A 24229-nucleotide genomic window follows, 5' to 3' on the forward strand; every position below is an offset into this window, starting at 1 on the left:
CCGAGGCGGGCCCCGGGCCGGGACGTCCGGGCTCGGCGGCTTCCCCGGGGGCGAAGCGAGCGAAAGGGCTGAGTCAGTCCGGTTCCCGCTGCGCCCGCCCCCGGCGGTGTCCGCGTTGTCTGGCCTGAGCGGAGGCTCCCTTGCTTTGCTCCTAGTGCCCCCGGGCGCGCTGGCCGGGCTGCAACCGCTGCGGGCAAACAGGGGGGAAGCCCCAGTGAGCCCCCTTGAACCTTTGTGCTCCAAATAAATGGAAAAGAAGCCCCTGTTTTTTCTGTGGTAATGCTGTGCAATTCAGACACTTTCTTAACTTTGTATGTATTGGATCTGGAGACCACAGAGATAAGGCCTTTGTGGYGTTACTCTACTGGCTTTCTTCTCGTGTGCCTTTTTTTGAATCTAGGTATAAGTAAATATGCTGTTTCTGTTCACTAGTTTGGTATCTAAGGATACTGAATGCATGTATATTTGGTACATGAGGGCAAAATATGTACAAAGGCATTAAAGATCCCTTTCTGTATTGGTATATGTTTCTGTTTTGTTTATATGTACATGAACATACACACCTGGAAGTGACACATCCCATGTGAGCATCTGGGATTTGAATATTCTGTTAAACAAGCCAACTTGTTTTCTGTTTTTTCTAAATAGGACCAGAAATAAGCAGTATCTGCCAAATACTTGACATACCTTTTCTCCACTTGGTAGCAAACCTGCGCAAAGTGACTTGGATGTTCTGATATGTATCTTAATGCAGCTTCTTTTAATAACTAGCAATATAAGAAAAACCTTGGCAACATCTGGAACTTTCTGATTTAAGACCAAAAGAATTTACTGAATATTATTCTATCTTTATTATTGTACATACTGAATCATATTTAATAAAGGTGTATTCTCCAGAAAAGACAACTGATACTTTGCTGCATGTGTGCGCTGGCTTTGGGAAGACTCAAGAAGGTGGAAAGTTCATGCTTCTGAGCAGTTTACAATCAAAGCAAACTGCAATTAATAGATATCATAGGTTGGTTTGCCATAATGCTTATTTTTAGTTAGACAAATATATGTTGTATATTTCTCCTCTTGTAAGTTCCTTCTTAACGTGTTCTAGTTTATCAGTATTATTATGCATTTAGAGTAGACCTTTGTGAGATGTTAGCCCCAAAAGAGTTGAGCTTTGGAGATACTTCTTTGAAGCAAAGGATCAAACCTTATATCTACAAGGTTACTTTTTTGATTGAGCAAAAGCTGTGTTAATTATCACCAAGATCCTTCCCTGCTTTTCTACAGCTATAACTTCTTGTCACAACTGAATCATTCAAAGGAAGGTGGTTTTTCAGTTGATACTTGAATTCTCAATGTATAAAATGATCATAAAAAGCACTTTAATGAGACACTTCAAAGTAAAGAAAGGCTGAAGAAGGGATGGGAGAATTTAAAAGTAGGATGATATAAAGCAAGATTAGAATGGGTCTTCTGTAAGAGAGGGAAAAGGTAACATTTGCTTCATGGGGATAAGGAGCTTTAATGTGGGTAGCAAGAGTAAGCTGCTGAGTTGCACTTAATTAATATAGGATTTACTGTTTCTGTACTTGAAAATGTTCTAAATTCAGTTTAGTACTTTACAGAATACAGAGGAGAGGTGTTTTGCTAACATGAAGTAGGTTTATCCCAGACTGTTGCCTGGGGTAGGCTTGCAGTGGTCTGTGTTTTATCCATGTTTGGAACCTCTCTTGCTGTCCATGTTGCCTTGTCCACTTGCTGCCACTTCTGGATGTTCTGGGAGCTGGGAACCAGCTGGGTGAAGGAAGGTATGTTGCCTTGTCAGCCTGAAGGCAGAGAAAGCTGGCAGCCAGCCCGGAGTTGCTCCATACAAAGAGATGGGTTAGCTGCATGAGGTCATCACTTCATAGGGAGGAGTTTTTTCAGTGTGTGAGAAGTGGGTCTAGGAAAAGGAAAGGGGATTCTTTTGCTTGGGGGAGGGGGAGGGGGGAGGAGCAGCAAGAGAGAAGAGGAGAGCTTAAGTTCATTCCAGCAGAAAGTAAACTGCATATGTGCTTTTATCTTAAGATAAAAAAGACTTACCACTTACCACTGTCATAATTACAGTCTTGATGTATTTTGCAGTATAAAAAATGGATTTAGAAAACTTAAGCTGGGAGGATTATTATGCAGGAAAAATAGACTTGGGAATTGTTGAGTGTTCACCACTTTATTAAGGACTAAAAGGATTTAACATATTATGTATGTAAATATGCTGCAAGTTTCTGCTGTATAATGTTTGCATTAGGTCACTGCAGCATTTCTGCAGAAAGATTTATTTTGGAAACTTTTGTTAATAAGCAGTGGAATTCTTAGCTTTGTTTCCAGGGTTTGAGAAAAGATAGTTAACTTTTGTTTTAAAAGCTACACGTGTATGGTGGTACATAGTGTATAGAAAGTTTTGGAAGTAGTTTTTAGAAAGCAGCAAGGGTGCTTCTAAAATGGCTTTTTTGGTTTGGCTTTTTTGGTTTGTTTTTAAGATTCTTCTCATATCATGAAATCATATTTGAGGGACTGACTTCAAAAAATTTTTAATTCTTTGTAAAGGTTTAAATGCAAAGTTCAGGTTAGTTGTAAATGCAGAGAATCTGAAGCAGCAAGGATTTTTTCAGTCTTTTGTTTCCCTGATGATGATAAAATAAATTCCCAGTAAATTAAGACTTAAGGTTGTTACTAATCTGAGTGCTCGAATTATGCTTTATAAGGTGGTTGTTCTACTTTGGATCTCGAGTCACCGCATGGTCTACAGTCACCAGTTTCCTTTGCATTGCTACCTTTTTATGTTAACGGGAAAGTGCCGAACTATTTAACTGCAAACAATTTCTACCTCACTTTCTCGCATCTGAATTTGTTACTAACCAGCTTATTACACATGTACCAGTGATACAGCAGAGTATGGGCACAACTCTTCATAATCATAACTTGTGGTTCACTGACAGCTCCCTTGCTGGTTGTACTTGGTTGTCAGAATTCTCAATCTTTAAAATGCATTAATCARCTTCTCATAACCTTGCTCTTGTTGCTGTATCTTGTTTACATTGTTGACTTGAGCCTTGAGCAGCGAGGATCTTTCGTTAGGCTTTCTGATAGGATTGCTCTTCCTTTCTGCTGCGGGGAGAGTTACTATTTGAGCGAAGTCTTGCATTTATTTTCCTGTTTGGGTGAATGTACAGTAATAGCTGTAGTAGTATACTGTGAAATATTTCAGTGACACACTTCTCCATTGAGATTATCCTGGCAGACTTACAACTGTTAAAGGAAAAAATAAAATGAAGGTTGCCTGTACAATCTTAATCTAGCCATTAGATGTGCTTTATGATATTGCTTGCAAAATAATGCAGTCCACTTGGAACCCCTGTCATGAGTGTCAATAATGAAAATATTTTAAATGAATAACTACTAAATATTTTGTCATATGCTACACATTTTTTCTGTAAGGTATTCAATTTTTGATCTGAAGATAGTTCTTTCACAAACTCTTATGTTACTTTCATCATTCAATCTTAATGCTTCCCAGCCTACCCCCCCCCCCATATTATGGGTTTGGAAGCTATTTATGTTAATATGAGGAGCTAAAACATTAAGAAATTAAGTATCAAAATAAATGACCATAAAGACCTAATGAAAAATCAAGTATCCTTTAAGAAAGGACAAACAGTGAAAAGTTTGTGATTTATTTGATATTATGCAAGAGCTCTTTGGCATAAGCAGAAATAGATTCCAGAATAGTATTGAACTGCATTAATCATGAGGCCTTTGTTCCCYGAAATTGCCTGTTTAGAAACTGGAAGACATACAATTATGGCAATGAAGGCAATGAGTTCTGAAGATGAGCCCCTCTGACACAATGCTGAATCATCCTGGAGCACTCCATTCTCTAATAAATGAGTCAGGCATTTATGGAGAAAAGGAGTATGAAAGTAATTACATGATCACATAATGCATATTCCACAGAGAGTAGAATTTAGGGTTTTGTCCTCAATTTGTGGATCTGTTAATTTCACTACTTGATTTGCCAGCTTTGTTGTTTTTTTTCCAGCTCTGTGTATGGCGAACTTTTTCTTTAGAAAAATTGGAAAGTCTTATTCCATACATTGACAGTATGATTGTGTTTTTAGTGTTTGCTGTTTCAACTAAGAATGGCAATAAGAAGTTGTTTTTTTCTGTATGAAACAGACCTGCAGGATGAGGCATAGATTATTATGGGTATTTTAATACAGGTAGGACTAAGTTTGTTGCTTATTTAGCACTGTAGTGCTCATACAAATAATATATTAATAATGGCTCAGCTGGTGGAGATTCTCCTAGCAAACCACAGTCTTCATCCTGGGGGAACCTATCAGCAAATAAGAACRTGGTCTTCAGATAAATCTTGCTAAATTTTAAATACCTAAAACTTGACTCATATGCTATTAAATTATACAGGTTTGCTAAACTCTAGTAGGCAGGGTATACTGCCAGTTTGTCTGTTAAAATATAGCTTTTGTGCATTACCCAAAAGCTGTATTTTTTCTTCTTTTTTTTAATGTTTCAGTTTTCCTTCAGATAGCATTTGATTTCCCAGTGGTGGTTTCTGCACTGAAAAGTATATGAATGTAGAAGAGTATCCTGCAGTTCTAGTATCCCAGAGAAGTTTCAAGAGTTCCAGATATGGGGTGTGGTGAAATGAAGTGGCCAAGTTTTCAAATGTGACAGCTTGAACAATGATAGCAAGTACTGTGAATAAGTAATGATGTTTAAAAACATTTGTCCTATCCCTTCAACAAGATGTTGTGAGAAATACTTTTGTAGCCAATTTTAAGGAAAATCATACAACTTTGGAGCACCCTTTGTACATTGTTTTGTTTTGAAATTTTACTGGTTAAAAGATATAAAGCATGGAAGCAGAGAAACTTGTTTATTGTTGGTGTGAGTGTGTTGTTTATATGTTGAAACTATGAATGGCATGTTTTATCCAAAGAGAAGATTTTTTTCATCATTTTCATAATACATTTGCTTATCAGTTCAGGAGATATGGTAACTTCAGTTCACCAAATAAATAGAAGTGTCTGGTTTGCCAAATACAAAAAAAAAAAAAGTTAGCAGTGAAGTGCGCAATTGCAAAAGCAAAGAATTGTGAAGAATTAAAGATCTATAACAAAGATACAGGAAGACCTTTTTATATCCTATTCTGCCTTTTTAGAATGAGTAAATGATGAAATTTGAGCAGGAAAGCTCTAACTTGTGGATGTGGTTAGTAAACCTGAAGCTGTTAGATTATCATACTTAATTGACATCTAGTTTAAGTAATTTTCCAAATGATTCTGTATTTTTCATTTGGGGAGGTAATTATACACATCCTTATTGAGATCAAGATCTCAGTTGGATACAGTCTTCTCCAAGAAGACTTGTAGCTTTCCTCCAAGACTTGACCTCTTGGTCGTCCATGCTGCCTGTGTCCTAACTTTGCTGTTAGGTTGCCTTCTGGAGCCAGGTAATACCCTCTGAAAGGAAACCTACCCAAAGCTGACAGGATTGTTTGCTCCAGGCTCTGTTCCAGCTGCAGTGTGGAGGCATACTACTGCTGATCTGTATCCCATGCAGGACAATCTTCCAACAGTAGCCCTGTATGCCTTGTGGAGCTTAAAACTTCATGTTTCCACGTGGTTTGCAGTGCATACTGTATGTATCATGTTGCTAAAACATTATTCTGATGGGCTGTGACATGGTGATCTCTTGTGTTTTAGTAATTTGAGCTTAAAACCAAATCGTTCCAATCAGATTTGGAGAGCCTAGAGGAGGTCTAGTGATTTGCAGTGTGGAAGTGGTTAGTTTGCTTTCAGAGGATGGGAGCTGTGAGCTGTCTAAAAGTAAGAACATCTCCATCAGTTGATCTGGATTGTGTCTGCAGTGTGGTCCACAAACACGTTATAGATTTAGCCATTTTCAAAGCAGAAATTAAGCAGGTGACTCTTAGTATTTGATTTTTAATACCGGAAGGCTTGTGTCCCTCTACATTATTTTTCTCAAATTAAGTGGTGATTTCAGGGTTAAAGATGCAATTAGTCAAATTCCCTGCAAGTGTCTCAGAGTACAGTAAGGCAAGAATTCCCAGAGGGATTTAAATAACTCTTGCCTACAATACAAATGTTCTTATCATTCAAAAACATTTTTTCCCAAGAATATCTATGAATAGTGAGAAAATCCTAAAGAACGTTGCTCTCATAAAAGAAGTTAGCTGCTTGCATCTTTTCTGGAAAGAATCCCTATGATATCATGCTGAATGAAAGACTGGGGATTAAAAAAAAGAAAAAAAAGAAAAAGAAAAACTAGTGTTGCCTGTTGTGATCAAGTTAAATTAGGCTCAATCTTATGTGTGCAAATAAACTTCCATGTGAAGAGTCCCTTTACTTCTGGCTCCATGTCATCCATGTCTCTCATTTGCATTTAAGCACCATTTTTCCAGAGAGCTGAGAAGTAAAACACCAACTACTTTTAACTACCTCTTAGAATGTACATTAATTGGAGCTTGTTCCATTTGTATCTTTGCAAAAGAAAATAATACCTTTTAGAAAAAGTATTCTTTATAACTGTGAAGGCTGATGATATCCAAACAGAACTGACTGGATCTAAAAAGAAGGATAGGTTTTCTCATGTATCTTGAAAAGTTCTCTCTCATAACACTAATGTATTAAAATTTGTTGTGCACCTGATTTTGCATTCCAAGAAAATTTTTTGAGAAGGTGCAAATCCTAGTTCTGTCTTACTGGTGCTTCTAGCTTTATAGTGGGAGTAACTTTATCTCATTTAAAAGAAAAAGTAATCACAATTAATACATCTTTTAGGATGAGGAGCATGCTGAGGATAAGTCATTCAGCTCAGGAGAGACAAATACAAACTTCAGGCAACACTGAATCACATTATATTTTATATTTCCTGCAATGCAGCAGTTTGGAACATCAGCTAGTAGGGAGGGGTCGGGACTCTGTTCATTATGGGGAAACAGTTCCTAGTTTTCTGGATAGACCTACAATGTGGTAGATTTACATTAAATATGATGTAATGATGTCAAGGAAGTAAGTGACCTCAAGAAGACTGAATGAATGAGGAGTTAACTGAGCAGAGAGTTTAATGAACCAGAGGATGTAWTTAGTTTAATAAAGGAGGAAAGAAAAAACAACAACCTGATTGCTCTTTGAGTTTCTTTTCAGAGTGATAAATACTTGGAGCTAGACTCTATTATTTTTCTCCTGAAGAGACCAATATGATCATATGTTACACACTAATGGCTGGTTTTTAATCTAATTGGAGAGAAATTCTGGCTGATGTTGGGCCATTAGAAAAATGAAAATGCTTCTAGTCCTTTAAAAGTATTCCGCATATCCTGTGGATTGCCGGTACTCTATAGCTATTCTTAAATCTCAAAATTTAATACAGTAATTCTAAAGAAACTTCTTGTAGTATTCTGATTTTCTAAGTTGAAACATACTGACAGCTGTTAGATGAGTTTCAGAGCCTGAAGTCTCTCTAAAGAAGAGTCTTCTCTTGTGTCATGATAAAAGACCCTTAAAACAGCATCAGTATTGTTCCCTCTTCCATCTTCCCCAAAAGAGGTACTTCCTTCAACAGGCCTCAGGACTTGAGGGTTTAGGTTTGGAGGGGGGTGCTTGTTTTGTTTTGTGTGCTGGTTGTATGCTTATACTGTGTTCATTCTCTTATGCAATGGTTTTTATCTTAAACAAATGGAAATCAAGAGATGAAACATTACTTTGAGATTTCTTTTTTTTTGAATAAGGAAGACTGCATTCACAGAACTAGAGAAGTCAAYACCTATTTGAATGAAAGAAATAAGTAAAGGAGTATGTTAACTATGCATGGCCTAAATGATCAGTGGACAAGGGTACTACAGTTCTTAATTTCAATGCTGACTCTTGTCACCAATTTTTCTGGAAATTTTTGTTTCCATTTTCCCTATGCATCCAAGACAACAAGTTTATTGAAAGCACAATCCTTTAGTTGTTTTCTTTGGTCAGAAGTTTCTTTAAAACTCTTTATAATGTACACTTTAAAATGAGCTTGAGTCATGGATATAAATGTTTAGTTTTTTTCAAATTGTGGCCATCTTTTTGCCAATTTAGCATTTTAAGTTTCTTTGTAATTCTACCTTCCAAGGGACAGGATTGCTCTCCTAGAAGTATTATAACCTTGGACTAGTAAGGTTGCTCATACCTTTCAGAAGCCCCACAAGAGACATGAGAAGTTACTAATAAAACTCAAAATCAGGTGACTGAATTAGTTATTTTTAACCTAATGTTTCTCTGCAATGTGTCGGAGTACATAGGGCAATATTCTTCTTCCTGGCATTAATATATTCATGGGAAAAGAAGGGAAAATTGGCTTTGTGTTGGTCCATGCTGGCATATGAGATTTTCCTCCTACAGTAGATCACGTTTTTGAATGTGCCTTTGTCTTCATATGCAGCTTATATTCATATACATATAGAAAAAATTGAGAGAGTCTTGGTCCTTAGTTTGGCTAACTCTGTTCTTCCTAACTTGTCACTGCCTTCACTTTCTTCTACTCTTCTGCCTGGTAAGATCCAATCTTGAGCCTTGCTACTTACCTGTGTCTGTGAGGTAGAAACTGCTACAGGATAGGATGCAAAACTAGTTGGGTAACAACACCCAAAGAACACATACCACATGCTTCACTACCAAAATGCCTGGGTTGACTACATCTCTTACTGGTTTTCACCAGGGGCCCGAGGTGATAGGATAAAGACCATGCTGAGGAGGTTTGCAGACGACAGGAATCTGGGAGTGACTGTAAACATGGTGGAGAATGAGATTCAGATTTGGAAGAATTTTGACAAACTGGAGACATCATCTAGAATGAAGTAGGGTGTAATTCAGCAAGCACAGCTACAGCATATTACCTGTAGGCAGGACGTGCACCGACAGAAGATGGGGAAATGACAGGCTAGGGAGCAGTCCTGTAGAAAAGGACCTGGGATTTATGGATCACAGAGAAAGACAGACTTAATACCAGGCTGTTGTGAAAAAGGTAAATGCACTCAGACAAGAGCTTAAAAGACATTTGTGGTAATCTCTCTGCTTTTCTCAGAGTTGGTAGATCCTCCACTATGCCACTGTTTTAGGCTCTGAATCCCAAGTGAGATGGGGAAAAATTGGGGAGAGTTCAGAGGACAGCAGTTGTCTAGAAAATAATGATCTTAAATGAAAGATTAAAAGAATTGGGATTGCTTCAGTGAAAAATGGGATGTTCAAGTTGCAAAGAAATGGATAGTCTGTTCTCACTGTTCCTCAGTAACGGTTTTTATCTGGAACAGGGGAGATAAGATTTGGGCATCACTGAATGTTTTCTAATGCTAAGGGCAGTAGAATACTAGACCAGATTGTCTGAGAAGATTGAGGCTTGACATAAATCTTCCTGTCCTAGGCAGGTATATGGGTTTTAGTCATGGGAAAAGGAATTAGATGGTGTCTTTAGGTCATGTGTAGCCTTACACTTGTAAGTATCTTAATAAATTACTTTTATCACATCTATTACTTCCATTTGCATGTGTGAAAAATATTCCAACAGGTCAATGAAAACCTGGTACATCCAAAAAAAAAGGAAAGTTGATTTAGTTCCAACCATTTATTTCTAAACAGAGAGAGTCTAAAGGTTATTTCCTGGGCTTTTGTCTGGTTTAGTTTTTGTTTTTGTAGTACAAAGACTATAAATCATAATCTTTGGAGTCCCCTGTTTCTTATTTTCATGTATTTTTAATAAGACCGCAACTGCAAGAGGTGCTGGAAACTTCATACAGCTGCAGGGGTGAGAGAATGAGAGCGCACTGGGTGAGGAATGCTTTATGCAATCAAGTGAAGTCCGTCTAGCTCAGTATTATGTTTCTGCTGCTGGCTGCTATCAGATAAAAAGGGAATGATGCCACAGGTGTAGAATGATAGTTCCTCTGACATAGCTTTCCTGCTTTTGCGGTTTAGAGACATCCTGAGATGGAAGTTGCACTGTGTTTAACAAACCTTTTTTCATGAATTTGTATAATAATTTTGAACCTGCTTATTTCTTGGCCTCAAAAATATCTTGAGGCATTGAATTCTCTCATGTAATTATGTACTAGGTGAAGAATTACTTAAGAGCAACATTTAAAAAATTCATTTGGTGTTCTGGGAAACACTTCAAACGTGACATATCGTGTCACTTTGTGCTATCACAATTTTTTTTGATACTTTAATCTGACACTCTCCCATTAGTTGTCAGTTTTGCAAGCTAAAAAATTCTCCTTACTTCCTTTGTGCAGAAGCTGCTCCATACTCTGATCAATACTGTCCATATTTATCTGTTGCTTTATGTTTTTCTTGAGATAGAATAAATAGAAGATACCATGAATTTATCAGCAGCATAAGACTGTGTTATGTTCTCTCTTCCTTTCATAAAGGTCTTGTATCCTGAATGGTTACTACCCTGACCACTGCTAAGCATTGAACAAAAGTTTTCAAAGTATGTTCAGAGAATAGCAGACCTCTTTCCTGAGTGGCGTTAAACAGCCTCACACACAGCACTGCATATGTGGCTAGAATTCTCCCAGTGTGTTATATTGGATTTATTAACATGAAATTTCACCTGCTGTTTTATATGCCTGTTACTCAGTATTCTTTTGCCACACTCTGTAACCAAGTGTCAGTTTTGATTGCTCGTAATAATTGTGTATCATTTACAAGCTTAAGCACAGATGGTATGTGAAATGGTAGATTCTGATGAGGCTTGACTCCCTCCCTTGTGAATCTTTGTTTGTTTAATCTGAATCCTCATGATCTTCATTCCTGTAAGAGCTCTCCATGAGATACCTCAACAGAAACTTTTTAAAGACTTTTGTTCCCTACCACTTGTAACATCTCTGCCCATCTGCTCCTTGACTCCTTCAAAGAAAGATGGTGAAGCATGACTTTCCTGTACAAAAGCTGAGCTGTTCCCCCCACCCCAATACCATTATTCTGGTCTAAAAATTCTTATTATATTTTTAAACACTTTGTCTAGTGTGGAAGTCGGACTCTGTGTTGTACTTTTTCCTGATTGCCTTGTCAAGCTCTGAAAAAAATTTGATGTATTTGCCACTCTCCATTTATCTTTACTTAGGTCACCTTAACTGTAAGTTTGTGCAGAATTAGTAGATTGGTAATTTCAGCCTTGGTCCCTTTAACGCTTTTACTGAAGAGTATCTGGTTCTGGTGAATCCTCATTATTAAATTGATATTTTTTACATGCTTTTTTGCTGCTTCAGCTTGAGAGAATGCTATATATATATCCCCCGTATAAAGAGAATCAGGTGTGGGATTGGCTTTTACTACCTCAGCAATAATTTCAGAGGACAAGAATTCATCTGACTTTTCTGCTGTAGCCTTATCTTTTTTTAACTCCTTTTTTTTTTTTTTTTTTTTTAATGTATCTTCATTACTTAAGAATTTGTTGTTCATTCGACCATGATTACATTGAGGTAGCAAGCTGTCTGTAACTATTAGATTCTACTATGTTCAAGCCCGGAAATAGCATCAGGAATTTTGTTTCATAACATTTTATCGCTCTCTTACAAGTAGCTATGTAGTTTGCCAGCAAAAGTTCATTATACTTCCCTGTTTTAGCTAGTATGCCCCATCAATTACTCCAGTCTGAGAAAGAGTTTGTATTACCAATTTTCAGTTTGGACTTTTAAATCCTACTGATGACTTGTATGCAGATGGAAATATGCAGATGTATATAAAAAGTCAGCTGTAATTGGAGTGTTTATAAATGGAAGTTGGCTTTGTATTTTGTTTTTAAATTGACAGACAAAAACTGTCTTTTCTTACATATGTGATAGGATAGATAATGAAGAATGTTGTGATTTTCTTCTTCAGAAGACACAGTTTTTCTGGGCTTTTTAAGTGGCTCCAATCAGTAGTTTGTTTTAATAAATGGAGTTTTCAGAAATGGGCATTTAACCACATGCAATTCTTTGACATCTGCTTAAAATCTTCAGGTGTTGGTGGTAACTTGCCTTTCACTTCCATGAGTCCCATTTGAACCAGGAAAGGGTGTGGAGGGGGGAAGTGTTCCTGTCTAGTGGTGTTCTGCTGTTTCTACCTCATTTGTATCTGTGATGGGAGGACTGGAACCAAATTTATCGTAATGTTTTGCTTTTGGTTGTAGTTTTTTGATGGTCTTACATAATTGAATCTTGGTTTTTGGAACTTATCACAAGAATTTGTGTGTCTGCTATTAAAAATATGGAGAATTTTGTAATCCTTCTAGCCTGGTGCATTTTTTTTGTCTCTTTTTGTATCTGCTTGCATAGCTGCTGTTTCCTTGCAGTAACTGAATGTAAGCATCACTTAGAGGTCTTTCCTATTTTTGGTCATGGAGAAGTAGAAGTTTGTATTTGTATTAGGCAGCACTTAGTTTCTAGCATGTAACTAAGTAACCAGAAGGGAATACTAAATAATATCTGTTGAATATAAATTAAACTAACCCTTAGTGCTTTGTTTTAAATAATGGAAATCTGCAGAATAGTTCTCTTTTCTTTACCCTTCCATACTGAGTCTGATTCTCTTTCCAGTTTTGTTTAATGTGTTTAATTGCTTAAAAGGCATGGCTAAACAAATATAGAATGCCTCGTCTAAAGATTTAATTTTAAACTGGTATAAGATTGTATGTGAACATTTGATTGGTCCAGATGTAGCTTATACAGATCAGGTGGCAGCTACAAGCAGTATGCAAAACTTGTATATAAAAATATAAAAAATAATAAAACCTCAAAGATCCAGCCTCATTTCTCAGTTTGCTTCATGTAATTTGTATTCCAGAGTTGCAGCTTCAATTTTGAGTGCTGCAGTCTTTTTAACTCTCTGACCTCTTACTATTCAAGGTATTGGAATAATTGGATAATTTGTAAAGAAATTTCAGTGTCTTGGTCACTTTCACACCTTGCCACTTGCTTCCTTACTGTCTTTTGAAAATACTGCTATTAAGTTTGTCTTTGCCTTATAACATCTTTTGGTCTCTCATGCTTCTCCTTTCCTTATTAACTGGCTTCCTTTTTTTTTTATCAAGGGCAAAGTTCATACCTTCACAAATAAATGAATTTATCTAATTTTCCAGGTATAATACACTCCCTCATAAGAAAAGAAATTCCAAGAACTTTAAAAAATAACCATCTGGAGCTCCATATAGAGGTTTTGTGTAGACAAAATTATTTCTTGCCTCAAAATTGTGTGTATGAAGTGATAGCATAATACTGCTTGCAATTATTTGAGGAAACTTTGCTCTTCCTATTTCCTTCCAACTGTTTATATGTATATGTATATATATATATGTGTGTGTGTGTGTGTGTGTATCTATATCTTCTGGTAAAAATCTGAAAAATGCAAAGGAACATACCAAAATTTAATTTTTTGCAACATATTGTAAAGTAAATGCTGGAACAAAGTAAAAACTGTATTTGATTTGTTTTTCTTTCACAGAGTTCCTAGAAAACAAAAGTATATTTTGGAAAGTGAAAGTCAGAAGAAGCAGCTACTGGCATAAAGAAAAGTATACTAAGGATCATTTTTCAGAGAAAAAATTTTAAGGTATGTGAGCTGTGTTTTACAGAAAAGCTTTCCTGAAAATAAGTTGCTTATTTTGCCTTAGATAAGCTAATATTTCAGACCAATTTTGAGGTGTTCAGGCCACCTTTAGATTACCACTTTACATGTTTATTGATAGCAGTATCTCTATGGAAGCATTAACTCAGTGAAGGCTAGTTTATGTTTATTACAGTTAGCATCAAATGCATAATAGACAATAGTTTGAATATGTGATTAGTCTAAATAAATGATAGCTAATGTATGTGTTTTATGTTTCATGGTCTGTCTTGTACATTCCAGGAGTAGATCTTTTCAATTATTCACTTTCAATTATATATTTCAATCATTTAATAGTCTAATTTTTATTTGGGGCATAGGGAGAGGGGTAAGAATGATTTCTTTCCTTGTTTTAATGGAATATAACTACTATAAACTTCATATTCAGAAATTGAGATGGACTGTCTAGTATATTGATCACCTGTTGTAAATGTTTTTAAATCAATACTAAAGCCTTGAATCTGAGCATTTGTTTCTCCTGAATCCAAGTTGTCTTCTTGTTCTTTTTTTTCCTCATCATTCTTAATGTTTTGAATAGGGCTGCAAAATATGTACCATGCTGAGTGATTTGGAGCCCATGTTGGTTTAGGAGCATAGGAGTTGATCAAGAGCAAGTGTGATCCTCTCAGCATACCATTCCCATTCCATACCCCTTCTTCTTGAGGCTCCAGATGTGCTGTGCTACCCTGTTCTGAATTTAACTGGAAGTCAGGCTTGCTTCTGATTTGTGGTTTATCAGTTGCCTACCTTGGCCTGGAAAGCTCTAAATATGTGGGCTGTCATTCAAAGTATTAACCACAAGTGCCAGTGATGTACATGGATTCACCATTATTTTAAGATTAGCAATTACATTCCTGGATGTGTTTCATGGCAATATATAATAGAATCCATGAGCGACAAGTTGTTGCGAGGGTAGGAGAGTATTCTGGATAAGTATTGTTGTATACATGCTCTGTTCTTCCCTACTCATTTGCTTTTGGTGGTTGGCAGAGACACAGGACACAAGGCTAGACGGACCAGGGATCTGACCCAGTATGGGTCATTCTCATGTGTCAGGGGTGGGTTGCAAACTTTAAATTAGGTGTAGATGTGAAAAGTACTTTCTTCAGAGTTGTTGCTGGAGTTGTTGCTGGATTCCAGGAAGACTGCTAATGCTGGAATATTGGCTGTTTGTTTCAGTATTGAAGAATTATGTGGCTGTCGTTGAAGCTTTTCAGGGACATACTGACAAAATTTAACACTGCTTGGTTTGGAATCTTATTCTCGGTGGTAGTGATTGGGATCACTCATAAGACCATATCTGGTAACTTAAATTCCGAACTGTTCAAGGAATGGTTCCTTGTTCACAGTATATTGTTAAGTGTATGTTGATAATTTACTTCTTGTCACATAATTAGCTTGTTACTTTTTTAGAATCACTTCCAAAATATGTCCTGCTTTCTTAGAATTGGCTCTGGGATATATTTTAAGTGTTAGTATTTATCAAATATTGATGGCTAATTTGCATATCCAGTAATTTTATAGTGAGATTACATCCTATTTCAAAATAAAGATTAAACTAGCTGAAACTCATTTGCCACTGGTGCCACTGGGATTTTGTTACTTTTACAAAACATGCGAGACCTCTGTTTGAGACTTCATTGACATGTCAAATTACGCAAATGTTGTTCACATATGGAAAAAGATTTAACATTATGGGTGTCTATCACAAGTAGGAAAGATTTCTTCACAGTAAAGGTAAGTAATTCTTGAAGGTTTTCTTCCATATTAAATTTGTGATTTTATATGTGTTCATAGTCATCAGTTCTTCATCTAGCTAATTTAAAGCATGATGCCAATCTCTACTTTTTTTCCTTTCCTCTAAGATAAAATGTTCTTTTGTCTTGTTTTGAGAAACAGTTTTTTCATACTTTCACACTTTTTTTCCCCATATTTTCTGCACTGGAGTAGAAAGTAGCCTTGTGTCTCAAACTTTCCTCAAGACTCCTACTGGTTCCACAGYAAATCTTTTCTGGGTTTAGATTTTGCTTTGCGCTTCTCAGTTTTACCACTAGTCTGTGGTTGCAAAATCTGGGTGAGAATCTGTCTTACGTGTTCAGCACTACCGTTATAATATTGTGTTGGGAAGCAAAAAAAATGGGACTACTAATATTTCTTCCCTAATCCAGTAACTGTGGATATGAGGAAGCACAAGAGAAACAGGCCACAAATAGCAGACAGGCTCGCTCACTCTCCTTAAACAGCATCTTCTCCTGTTGCCATGGTTGGAGACAGAGCACTGGTCTAAGTGGATCATTGGTCTGATCCACTAAGGCATCTGTGAGGTCATCTGTGTACACAGGTGAATATCAAACCTGGAAAAATACCCGTATGTATTGATGCCAGCTATTGTCTCTTTGAACAATGGCCTTTTGAAATGCTATTGTGCTTTTTAAGAGTATTTTAACTACAGACTGCATTGAACATGTCTATTACTCTAATTGGTCATTCTTCTTACAGTTTTGGCTTTGAGTAACGGTGTGATCTACACTGGTTTCAGTTGGTTTCTATATCTAATTAAAAGTGTTGGGTTTTAGCTTATAGGCAGTTTAAGTGGTTTAGATTTTGAATACTTGTTTATCACTTCTTTGCCTTTGCAATATTGGAGCATTTGAGATTAGCTCAATTTCTTGCTCGAATGTTCTCCTGTTTTACAAGGAAGGGGTATTGAGGCTGGCTTGCCCAGGTGAGAATGATTAGCTCTGAAACTTTGTCCTTGTTAGTCTTAAAGAGTCAGAATTATATCAATTTTGCAAAAGAAATTTTTACCATTCTTCTTCTGTAGTGGTGAATGGAATGATTTAAAACAAATAGAGTCCAGTATGTATACAAGTTTTGTCTACATACACAGGCATCTCATAATGTAATTTGAAAAAATCTAATTCTTACTTACTGAAGGGAGACTTAGCAAGCTGGAGAGAGGTGTTATTGGATCTTCTCTTCTATTGATTTTTGCAATCTTATGGCTCCGTAGTCAGTAGAAGCTGACTGAAATATCATATGCTGAGAATATTTCCTCCCTCCTTTGTCCTCTTGCTTTTCAGTAAAAGATGGAGGTCAGAGTAAAAGAAAAGAAAACCACACTCTACTAGTAGTACAGTACTTCATGCTGAGATGAAGCTCCCATCTTTTGTGAATTTGGAATCTAAGAAAGTAAAGATACTAGCTCTCCTTGTAACTCTTACATGTGGTAGGAGAAAAATCAGCTTGGTCCCAAAAGTAGATACAGATTTAAGGGGTGTCAGAAAATCAAAAATGAAGCACCAGTCATGTTAATAAGCAGGTGCTTTAAGATGTTTTTCTTTAATTCATCTTGCTAAAATATTAGTGTTTTTGCAAGACTGTTCCTAAACTTTAACTGTAAAAATATTATCATTAATACAACTGAAAATGACAAAGATGATTCTTTGTAAGTAGGGCCTGTATAAATTATTTAGTATTGCTTTTTATGGCAGAGCTCCTAACCATCAGTGAGATTTCTGGCTAAAATATGATAATTTTGAAGTTAAGAGCAAATGAAAGCTTGTAACAGAATGTGCTAGAATTAGGGTTGCTCATATAACCTTGATTTGCTGCTACTGTGTATGTGCATAATAACATAATGCTGTTTTTATTTGCTTTGTGGAATTTTTGTTTCTTTTGGTACATAGCATGGCTTGTGTTCTGAGAATAAATATGTACTGGATGCAACTGATTTCTGTAACTTGTTGGAGGAGCTAACTGAGGCAGGGAGCTGCAGGAAGAGAAAGAGTGGTTTGGGGAATAAGGCTACTCTGGAGATAGAGTGGTTATGCTGTTATTACCATGGCATGTATCATATTGGACAAATCGTATACAGGAAAATTTGCCTATGTGATGACTGTTCTTCATTTTCTGATTATCAACTTTGAAGCTGTAGGTTCTGATTTGCAGAAATTGTGTGTGGTAACTGAAGCCAATTACATCTTTGTTCTGGGTATTTAATATGCTAAAAATGCTAGGCACTCTGAAAAGTCTGTCTTTAGGCTTTGCAAATTAGGCATCCAGTATTAGCTGGTACAATGTTGACATTAATTTCTGTGTCTTAGTTCTCTGTGTAAAATAAGAGTGTTAGTCTTGCTTCACCTCATGGGCTATTAGGAAGATAAATCTATTAATGTTTGTAAGGCACTCAGCTAAATTAAGTGCCAGCTAAATGCCTATGAAGAAATTAGTCCTTGTGAGTTCAACAAAACTAAGGCTTGGCTGGAACGTGGGAATTGGTGAACAAGCAATGTACAGGGTATGTCTGTGCTGTGGTCCAGTGGTGTAACTGTAGTTCATATAAGTTTATGTCACCTAATTTGAAGCTGATTAGTATAGGAACAGGTTTTTGATGAATACACAGAAAATGGGTGTTCAGCCCACAGTACAAAACCTATGCAGGTCTGTGGAAATTACTCGTGTGTGGGCTCAACTGTTTTATGATGTGGTTGCAGTTTATTGGTAAAAGAGGCAGGTGTTTTAAAGCAAGCTCAGACGTGTCTTTGACCTGAGGTTGGGCTATAGTATTTCATAAGAATAAATTTCAATATTTATTCAATATTTATTATCTGGTTATCAAATATCCATTTTGTGCAATGAGACTGGGCTGCCTTGGGGGGAAGTAGTATGAAATTAAGAACTGTCATGACCTGAGGGGGAGTAACATAAGGTCGCATGGGGAATCTGATTTGAGTTATTTTCTCATATTCAGTGTATTTTGAGTAGTTAGGAACAAACTAGCTAGTCATATTCCGGTTATCGATTTCCCAGACAGAGATGCAGTGTCTCAGAGCTGATGGCTTCTGTAGATTTCTCTTTGCTCTCAGGACGGTATACAGGGAAATCAAATATTTGGGGTCATTAGGAGTGATGCAGTTGGGAGTTCTTGTCTGGAGATACTGTTACCTTGTATTTATTGATTTGATTAAATATGTGGATTGGTCTCTCATGTCTGTCTTAGGGGCTTCCATGTGTTCCCTCATAACTCCGCTTTGAGTTGGGGAGATACTATTATAATGCTGTGTAACAGATGCGAAACTGATGGACACAAACTGGGATTAAACTTTCAATCCAAAGCAACATGTAGGACCTGAGATCTCTTCCAATCCTAGATTGCTGTCCTAACCAGCGTGCTGACCTTCCTTCCAGTTTGTATCCAGGTGGTATATGTACAGTTGTGCTCAATCTTATGGTTATGTTACTTCAGAGTTTAGACATTAATAGGTGCTCCTTGTAACACACCGAGTTTTTCTTTCTGTATGTTTGTTTCTCATGAATCTTGTTCTGCTTTCAGATGTGGTAAAGAGGCTATCTTGTCACCTGTACAGTATATAGTGCCTTAAAAAATGGGGTTTGGAAGTGACCTGAAGTATTCTCATGATGCTTTATTAAAACTGCAAGACTGGGAACTACGACTGCTCGAAACAGTGAAGAAATTTATGGTCATGCGAGTAAAAAGTGATAAAGAGTATGCCTCCACCTTACAGAATCTTTGTAATCAGGTAGATAAAGAGAGCACTTGTCAACTGGATTATATCAGCAATGTGTCCAAGGTAAGAAGAAAGTATTTTGAATTTGGAATATCCTTAGAAATCAATAGTATTTGGGGTGGGGTATTTTGGTTTGTTTGGGTTTCTTGTCCATTTTTTGTAAGTACAGTTACTTTTTTATTTTAAAATGAGCTGCTGAAGTGTGTCACAATAAATATTTCTCTCCTGGATGCTTTGCCAAGTGATTGTGTCTTGTATTCTGTCTACTTTAAATAAAGGAAAATGGAATGGTAACTGGCCCAGCTCAAAATAGTGTGTCTGTTGGATTCCTATTGATTCAGCTTCTTGAGACTTACTGTTGGCAGTTTAAAATGAGCTCCTTTTAGTCCCTCAGGGGAATATGCAGAAGTCGAGCTCCATTCTTGCTTTAAGAACAGTAAAATAACCAGAATTCTGAATTACGATCTTCAGTATTTTAGGTTCCTGGGTTGAACCAGCTGCTTTTTTTTAGTATTTGGAAAACAGAGTAGGCTACAGTAAGCTTTTCTTTTAAAACAGTTAAATAGGAACTATTGTTTATGTTATACAGAATTTGTGACAGAAATAGAAAAATGCCAGGAAACCAAGACAGAGCCTAGCATTCCAACTGTTATTCACACCATAGTATGTATTGTAAAAACAAAACATTAATTCAGGTTGTTTCTCATAATTGTAAGTTGTTTAAGCATAGTTTTATATCCAGTGTAAAATGACTGTCTTGACTTTTTATGAAGGTAAGGCTGTCCTCCCCCCAAAAAATTAATCACTGGATTTAGAGGAAGTACAACAAAGGTAATGATGAAGCAAGCTTCCCTATTTAACCTGTTGGTTAGCCTCACTCCTGACTTGGATTCCCTCCTGACTAAAGAAAACAATTCTGTTTTAATGGCTTATTCAATTTGTGGCCCTTTTGCTGTAGCAGTGGTTACAAGCCACTTCAGTCTGACATAAATCCTGATCTCCTGCTCTGCAGGACAACACCCTTTCTTGGTCAGGTTAAGTTTTAGACAAAGCAGTTTTTTACTTACTGGGCTTACGGAGTTGCTGCTTGAATGCTAGCCGTGGCATAGGAGTAGGAACACGACTGGTCCTTTAGCTGTCTAGACTTATCCTGGGTTGAAGTGGTGGTGTGTGTGAATTAAAAACTGCACTGGTATAGCTAGGCTGATTCACATGCCCCAGAAGTAGCACCGCGGAGTGTTTAGCTATACCGAATTCTGTCGTTGCCCTCCCCCCAGTAATTCTCGCCTTTTAATTTGACACACTGCCTTTTTTTCATCTGTGTGTTTTGATGGTGTATTTGGAGTGCTTCTCAGCCAGTTATGTTTCTCATACAGAGCTTGTTATAAGTTTTGTTAGCTATGATTTTGGTAAACTAAGATTCAAACATTTTCATTAGCCTAAGAATAGCAGAAGTCAAAATATTTTTAAAGCTTTCTACACCATGTATTTTATACTGTTGGATTCCAAAATTTTGAATAGATTTATTGATGATGTGATTAATAATTCTTGCCATTGCTGTCCCAGTAGAATTGCTCTTACGTGCTGGTAAAGCTGTCCTGCTGTTCTTATAGGCAATGAAACTGAATACGGCTTAGGGCTAGGACAGTAAAGGAGAATAGGCATGAGTGTATTTAGCATTACAGCCCTTAACTTTTAGGTGGCCAACTCAGTCTAGCACATTTTTTGTCAGTGCTGTGGACGTCTGTTTTGTGTGAGCAAATTGAAAAAGCTGAGGATGTGTCTTCACCCATTTTCTTCTTGGGTTGCAGAGCGGCATCCATGTCACATCTTAAAATCTTGCTTTGGACATTGTTTTTGTTTGGGCAAGGTTGTTCTTTAGGGAGTTACTTTGCTCCTTTGCTCCTTTTATCTTTTTTTCTGTAAGGAGGTGCCATTTTTCTCTCAAACCCCACCCCTGATCTAGGTACATCTTTACATAACAGCAAAAGTATTCAGATGCTACTGGCAAGTCTTTTGTATGGGCTTGCCCTGAAATTTCATCATTAAGGTTGTGTAGCAATATATTATTGTCTTACTGGTTTGGGCAGTTAAGTTGTCTGAATTATTGTTTGATTACTTTGTTCATGTCATTCTAATTTACTTGCTGTTTCATGATACCTTTTCTCTTGTTCTGGCATAGCATTTTACAGAACCAAAATCTGACCAGATATTTTGGGCATAAATCTTACATCTCTTATTTTTATTAAAAACACTGTGCATATATATTTGATTTTTTGGTGTTATGTGACATAAAGAAATAAATAAAAGAGAGTATCTCTAATTTTTTATGCTTTTATTTTCTTAAGTATACTGCAAGAGTGAACACTGAGAGAGATGGTGTTTGGGGAAATGTGTCCTATTTTTTTAAGGAATAGGCAGTAAACTTGCTGGAAGGCACAGGGCAGCAACCAGTAATGTCAGAAAAGCAGAATTTTAAGTACTTCCTATAAGCATTTTTTGTGGTTGTATGTCTAAAAAAAAATACTGTGAAAACAAACAATATTTTATTCCATTACTTTTGATATATTAYGTTGGGTTTTTTTTCTGTGAAAGGAAATGCTTTGCTTTTTCTGCTATCTGTCCCCACCCAACTGCTTTTCTATATCCTGTATAAATCTCAATTTTTGAAGACTTTCCCCAATTATAGCTTTTCACTTTAACTTTTGATACTTTAAAATGATAAAATATAATCATACAAAACACTGAAATCCTGTTTAACCAATGTTTTTCAGTGTGGAAAGGGAGATACTAGGAATGGGGGATGCACACAATTTTTTTAAATGGAAAAACAATTTTCTGCAAGGTGTATGACTTATTTGGTTTCATTTGGTGAATTGTAAACTAAGTATTTCTTTAGAGTATCTGTTCTGTCAAAGATTGCTTTTGCTGTGCTTTTCAGGGTTGATCGAAGCAATATTTATCTCATCAATAATAAATCAGCCTAAAATCAAATGCAGAACTCTTACAGTTTCACCTCTAGGAGCTCTCTCATGAACTCATCTATAACCACAAGACCTGCTCCTCTAACAGAGGTGTTTAACATTGTTTTTCTCATATACGACTTTCACAGAATCACAGAATCACAGAATCGCTGAGGTTGGAAGGGACCTCTGCAGATCATCTAGTCCAACCCCCCTGCTCAAGCAGGGTCACCTAGAGCACATTGCACAGGATTGCATCCAGGCGGGTTTTGAATATCTCCAGAGAAGGAGACTCCACCACCTCTCTGAGCAACCTGTGCCAGTGCTCTGTCACCCTCACAGTGAAAAAGTATTTCCTCATGTTCAGATGGAATTGCCTGTGTTTCAGTTTGTGCCCGTTGCCTCGCGTCCTCTTGCTGGGCACCACTGAAAAGAGTCTGGTCCCATCCTCTTGACACCCCCCCCTTCAGATACTTGTACACATTGATAAGATCTCCTCTCAGCCTTCTCTTCTCCAAGAGAAGACTTTGTAATATGTCTTCTGATGTGATCTGGAAAATGTTCTGTGATGGAGAAATTAAATGTTTTTCAGAAATAGCCAGGAAGCTGTAGGCCATGACCTTTCACAATACCACTTTTCAAGCAATCTAAGATAGCTCTGTGTCAGTCCATGGAGCATCTAGGAACTAAAAGTGTTAAAGATAGTTTCATACATATACAAGGATTAACTGTCTTTCACTTCATTCTGTAAAATCCAATCTGACTTTTACCATAGTCATGTAGTGATGGAGATATGTATGTATGTTTAAAATGAGATATGAGAAAACCCAAAACCTACAAAACAAATGAAATTTCTCAGGTTCGATGATTTAAGGTGGATTTCTATCTTTAGTAAGAGCAAGATTATGAAAATCAGTGTACTAACTGCCTTCCCTAACTGATAAATAGTATTGCAAATAGCCATTCTGAATTTTCAAATGTAGTATAGCAGTCTGTGTTAGTGGATTATCTCCAAGGAATCCAATAATGTTCCCATCAAAAAAGTGTGACATGGTTCTTTAGGGTATCAGATATTTTTATTTGATCTGAGCTTTATTTTCAGGTCCATATCTGTTGTATATTGGAAATCTCTCTGTTCTCATTGCAGTTCTTTCTTTAGGCAAGGTTCAAAGCCAGAATATATTTTGCTGTCCCGAAAACTGACTGACAGAATGGCCAGGGAAGTTAATAAAATTAGGTATAGAAAGAAGTTCAGTTACTGTGACAGCTGAGTTACTGCTTTTATCTCTTAGGCTGTTGGTACCTTATGCTTTGCCCCTGGTGGCCTGGAGACTTACGCTGTCAGTTAATATGGAGCAGCTGATGAATAGTATCCTCTTAAACAATAAAAACTCAAATGCATATTATTATGAGATATTTAAATAAAGGGAGAAAGGTCATCTTGAACAGAGGAACTATGATTAGGAAAAGAAACAAAGAACACAGGGACGTCATCATSAAAGGTATTGAGAATGTAATCTAAAACAGGCTGTACGGCTTTCAAGGGTGTTCAGGAGTACAGGAACAGTGCTGAAATGTCACCATGCAATATTATATTTTTGTCTGATACTTTTTTGTGAATAAGTTCAAGTGATGGTTTTGCTGTAGCAGGTAGAACTTTATTTTAAGATGATCTCAAGTGCATTCAGGTAAAAATATTTTACTAAGTTGTTTTAAACAGTGATGCATTTTCCCCACAGTTCCTGTTCATCATTTGGTTATTTGGTTATCTGGTTGTAAGCCAGAATAAGTAACTGCTTTTCTGTCCCCCTCTTTCTTTTCCAGTCTTGGTTGCTTATGGTACAGCAAACAGAACAGTTGAGCAAAATAATGAAGACGCACGCAGAGGATCTTAATTCTGGTCCTTTGCATAGGCTTACAATGATGATCAAAGATAAGCAGCAAGTGAAGAAGAGTTATGTAGGTGTTCATCAACAAATTGAAGCAGAGATGTACAAGGTACTTATTCAACTGTGCTTTATACATTTATTATAGT

General features: G+C 36.8%; 1 protein-coding gene across 21 annotated transcripts in view; it reads left to right on the forward strand.

The window, feature by feature from the left end:
• The window catches only part of FER (FER tyrosine kinase), a 190023-nt gene that overhangs the window by 514 nt on the left and 165280 nt on the right, over window positions 1-24229 (forward strand). For 19 of the 21 annotated variants that reach the window (XR_003252922.1, XM_026062246.1, XM_026062241.1 and 16 more), the window contains exons 2-4: window positions 13539-13646; window positions 19036-19294; window positions 24019-24192. Coding sequence is in view for 20 of the 21 variants with exons in the window: in XM_026062246.1 (XP_025918031.1) it covers window positions 19088-19294; window positions 24019-24192 (381 nt within the window). In the remaining variant the exon portion in view is untranslated. Of the gene's footprint in view, window positions 1-37; window positions 1019-9023; window positions 9079-13538; window positions 13647-19035; window positions 19295-24018; window positions 24193-24229 lie in introns of those variants that run through there. The other 2 variants (XM_026062242.1, XM_026062243.1) reach the window with 2 other exon arrangements.

The sequence above is a fragment of the Apteryx rowi genome, unplaced genomic scaffold, assembly GCF_003343035.1.
Source record: "Apteryx rowi isolate R43461 unplaced genomic scaffold, aptRow1 scaffold_19, whole genome shotgun sequence".
NCBI classification, from domain to species: Eukaryota; Metazoa; Chordata; class Aves; order Apterygiformes; family Apterygidae; genus Apteryx; species Apteryx rowi.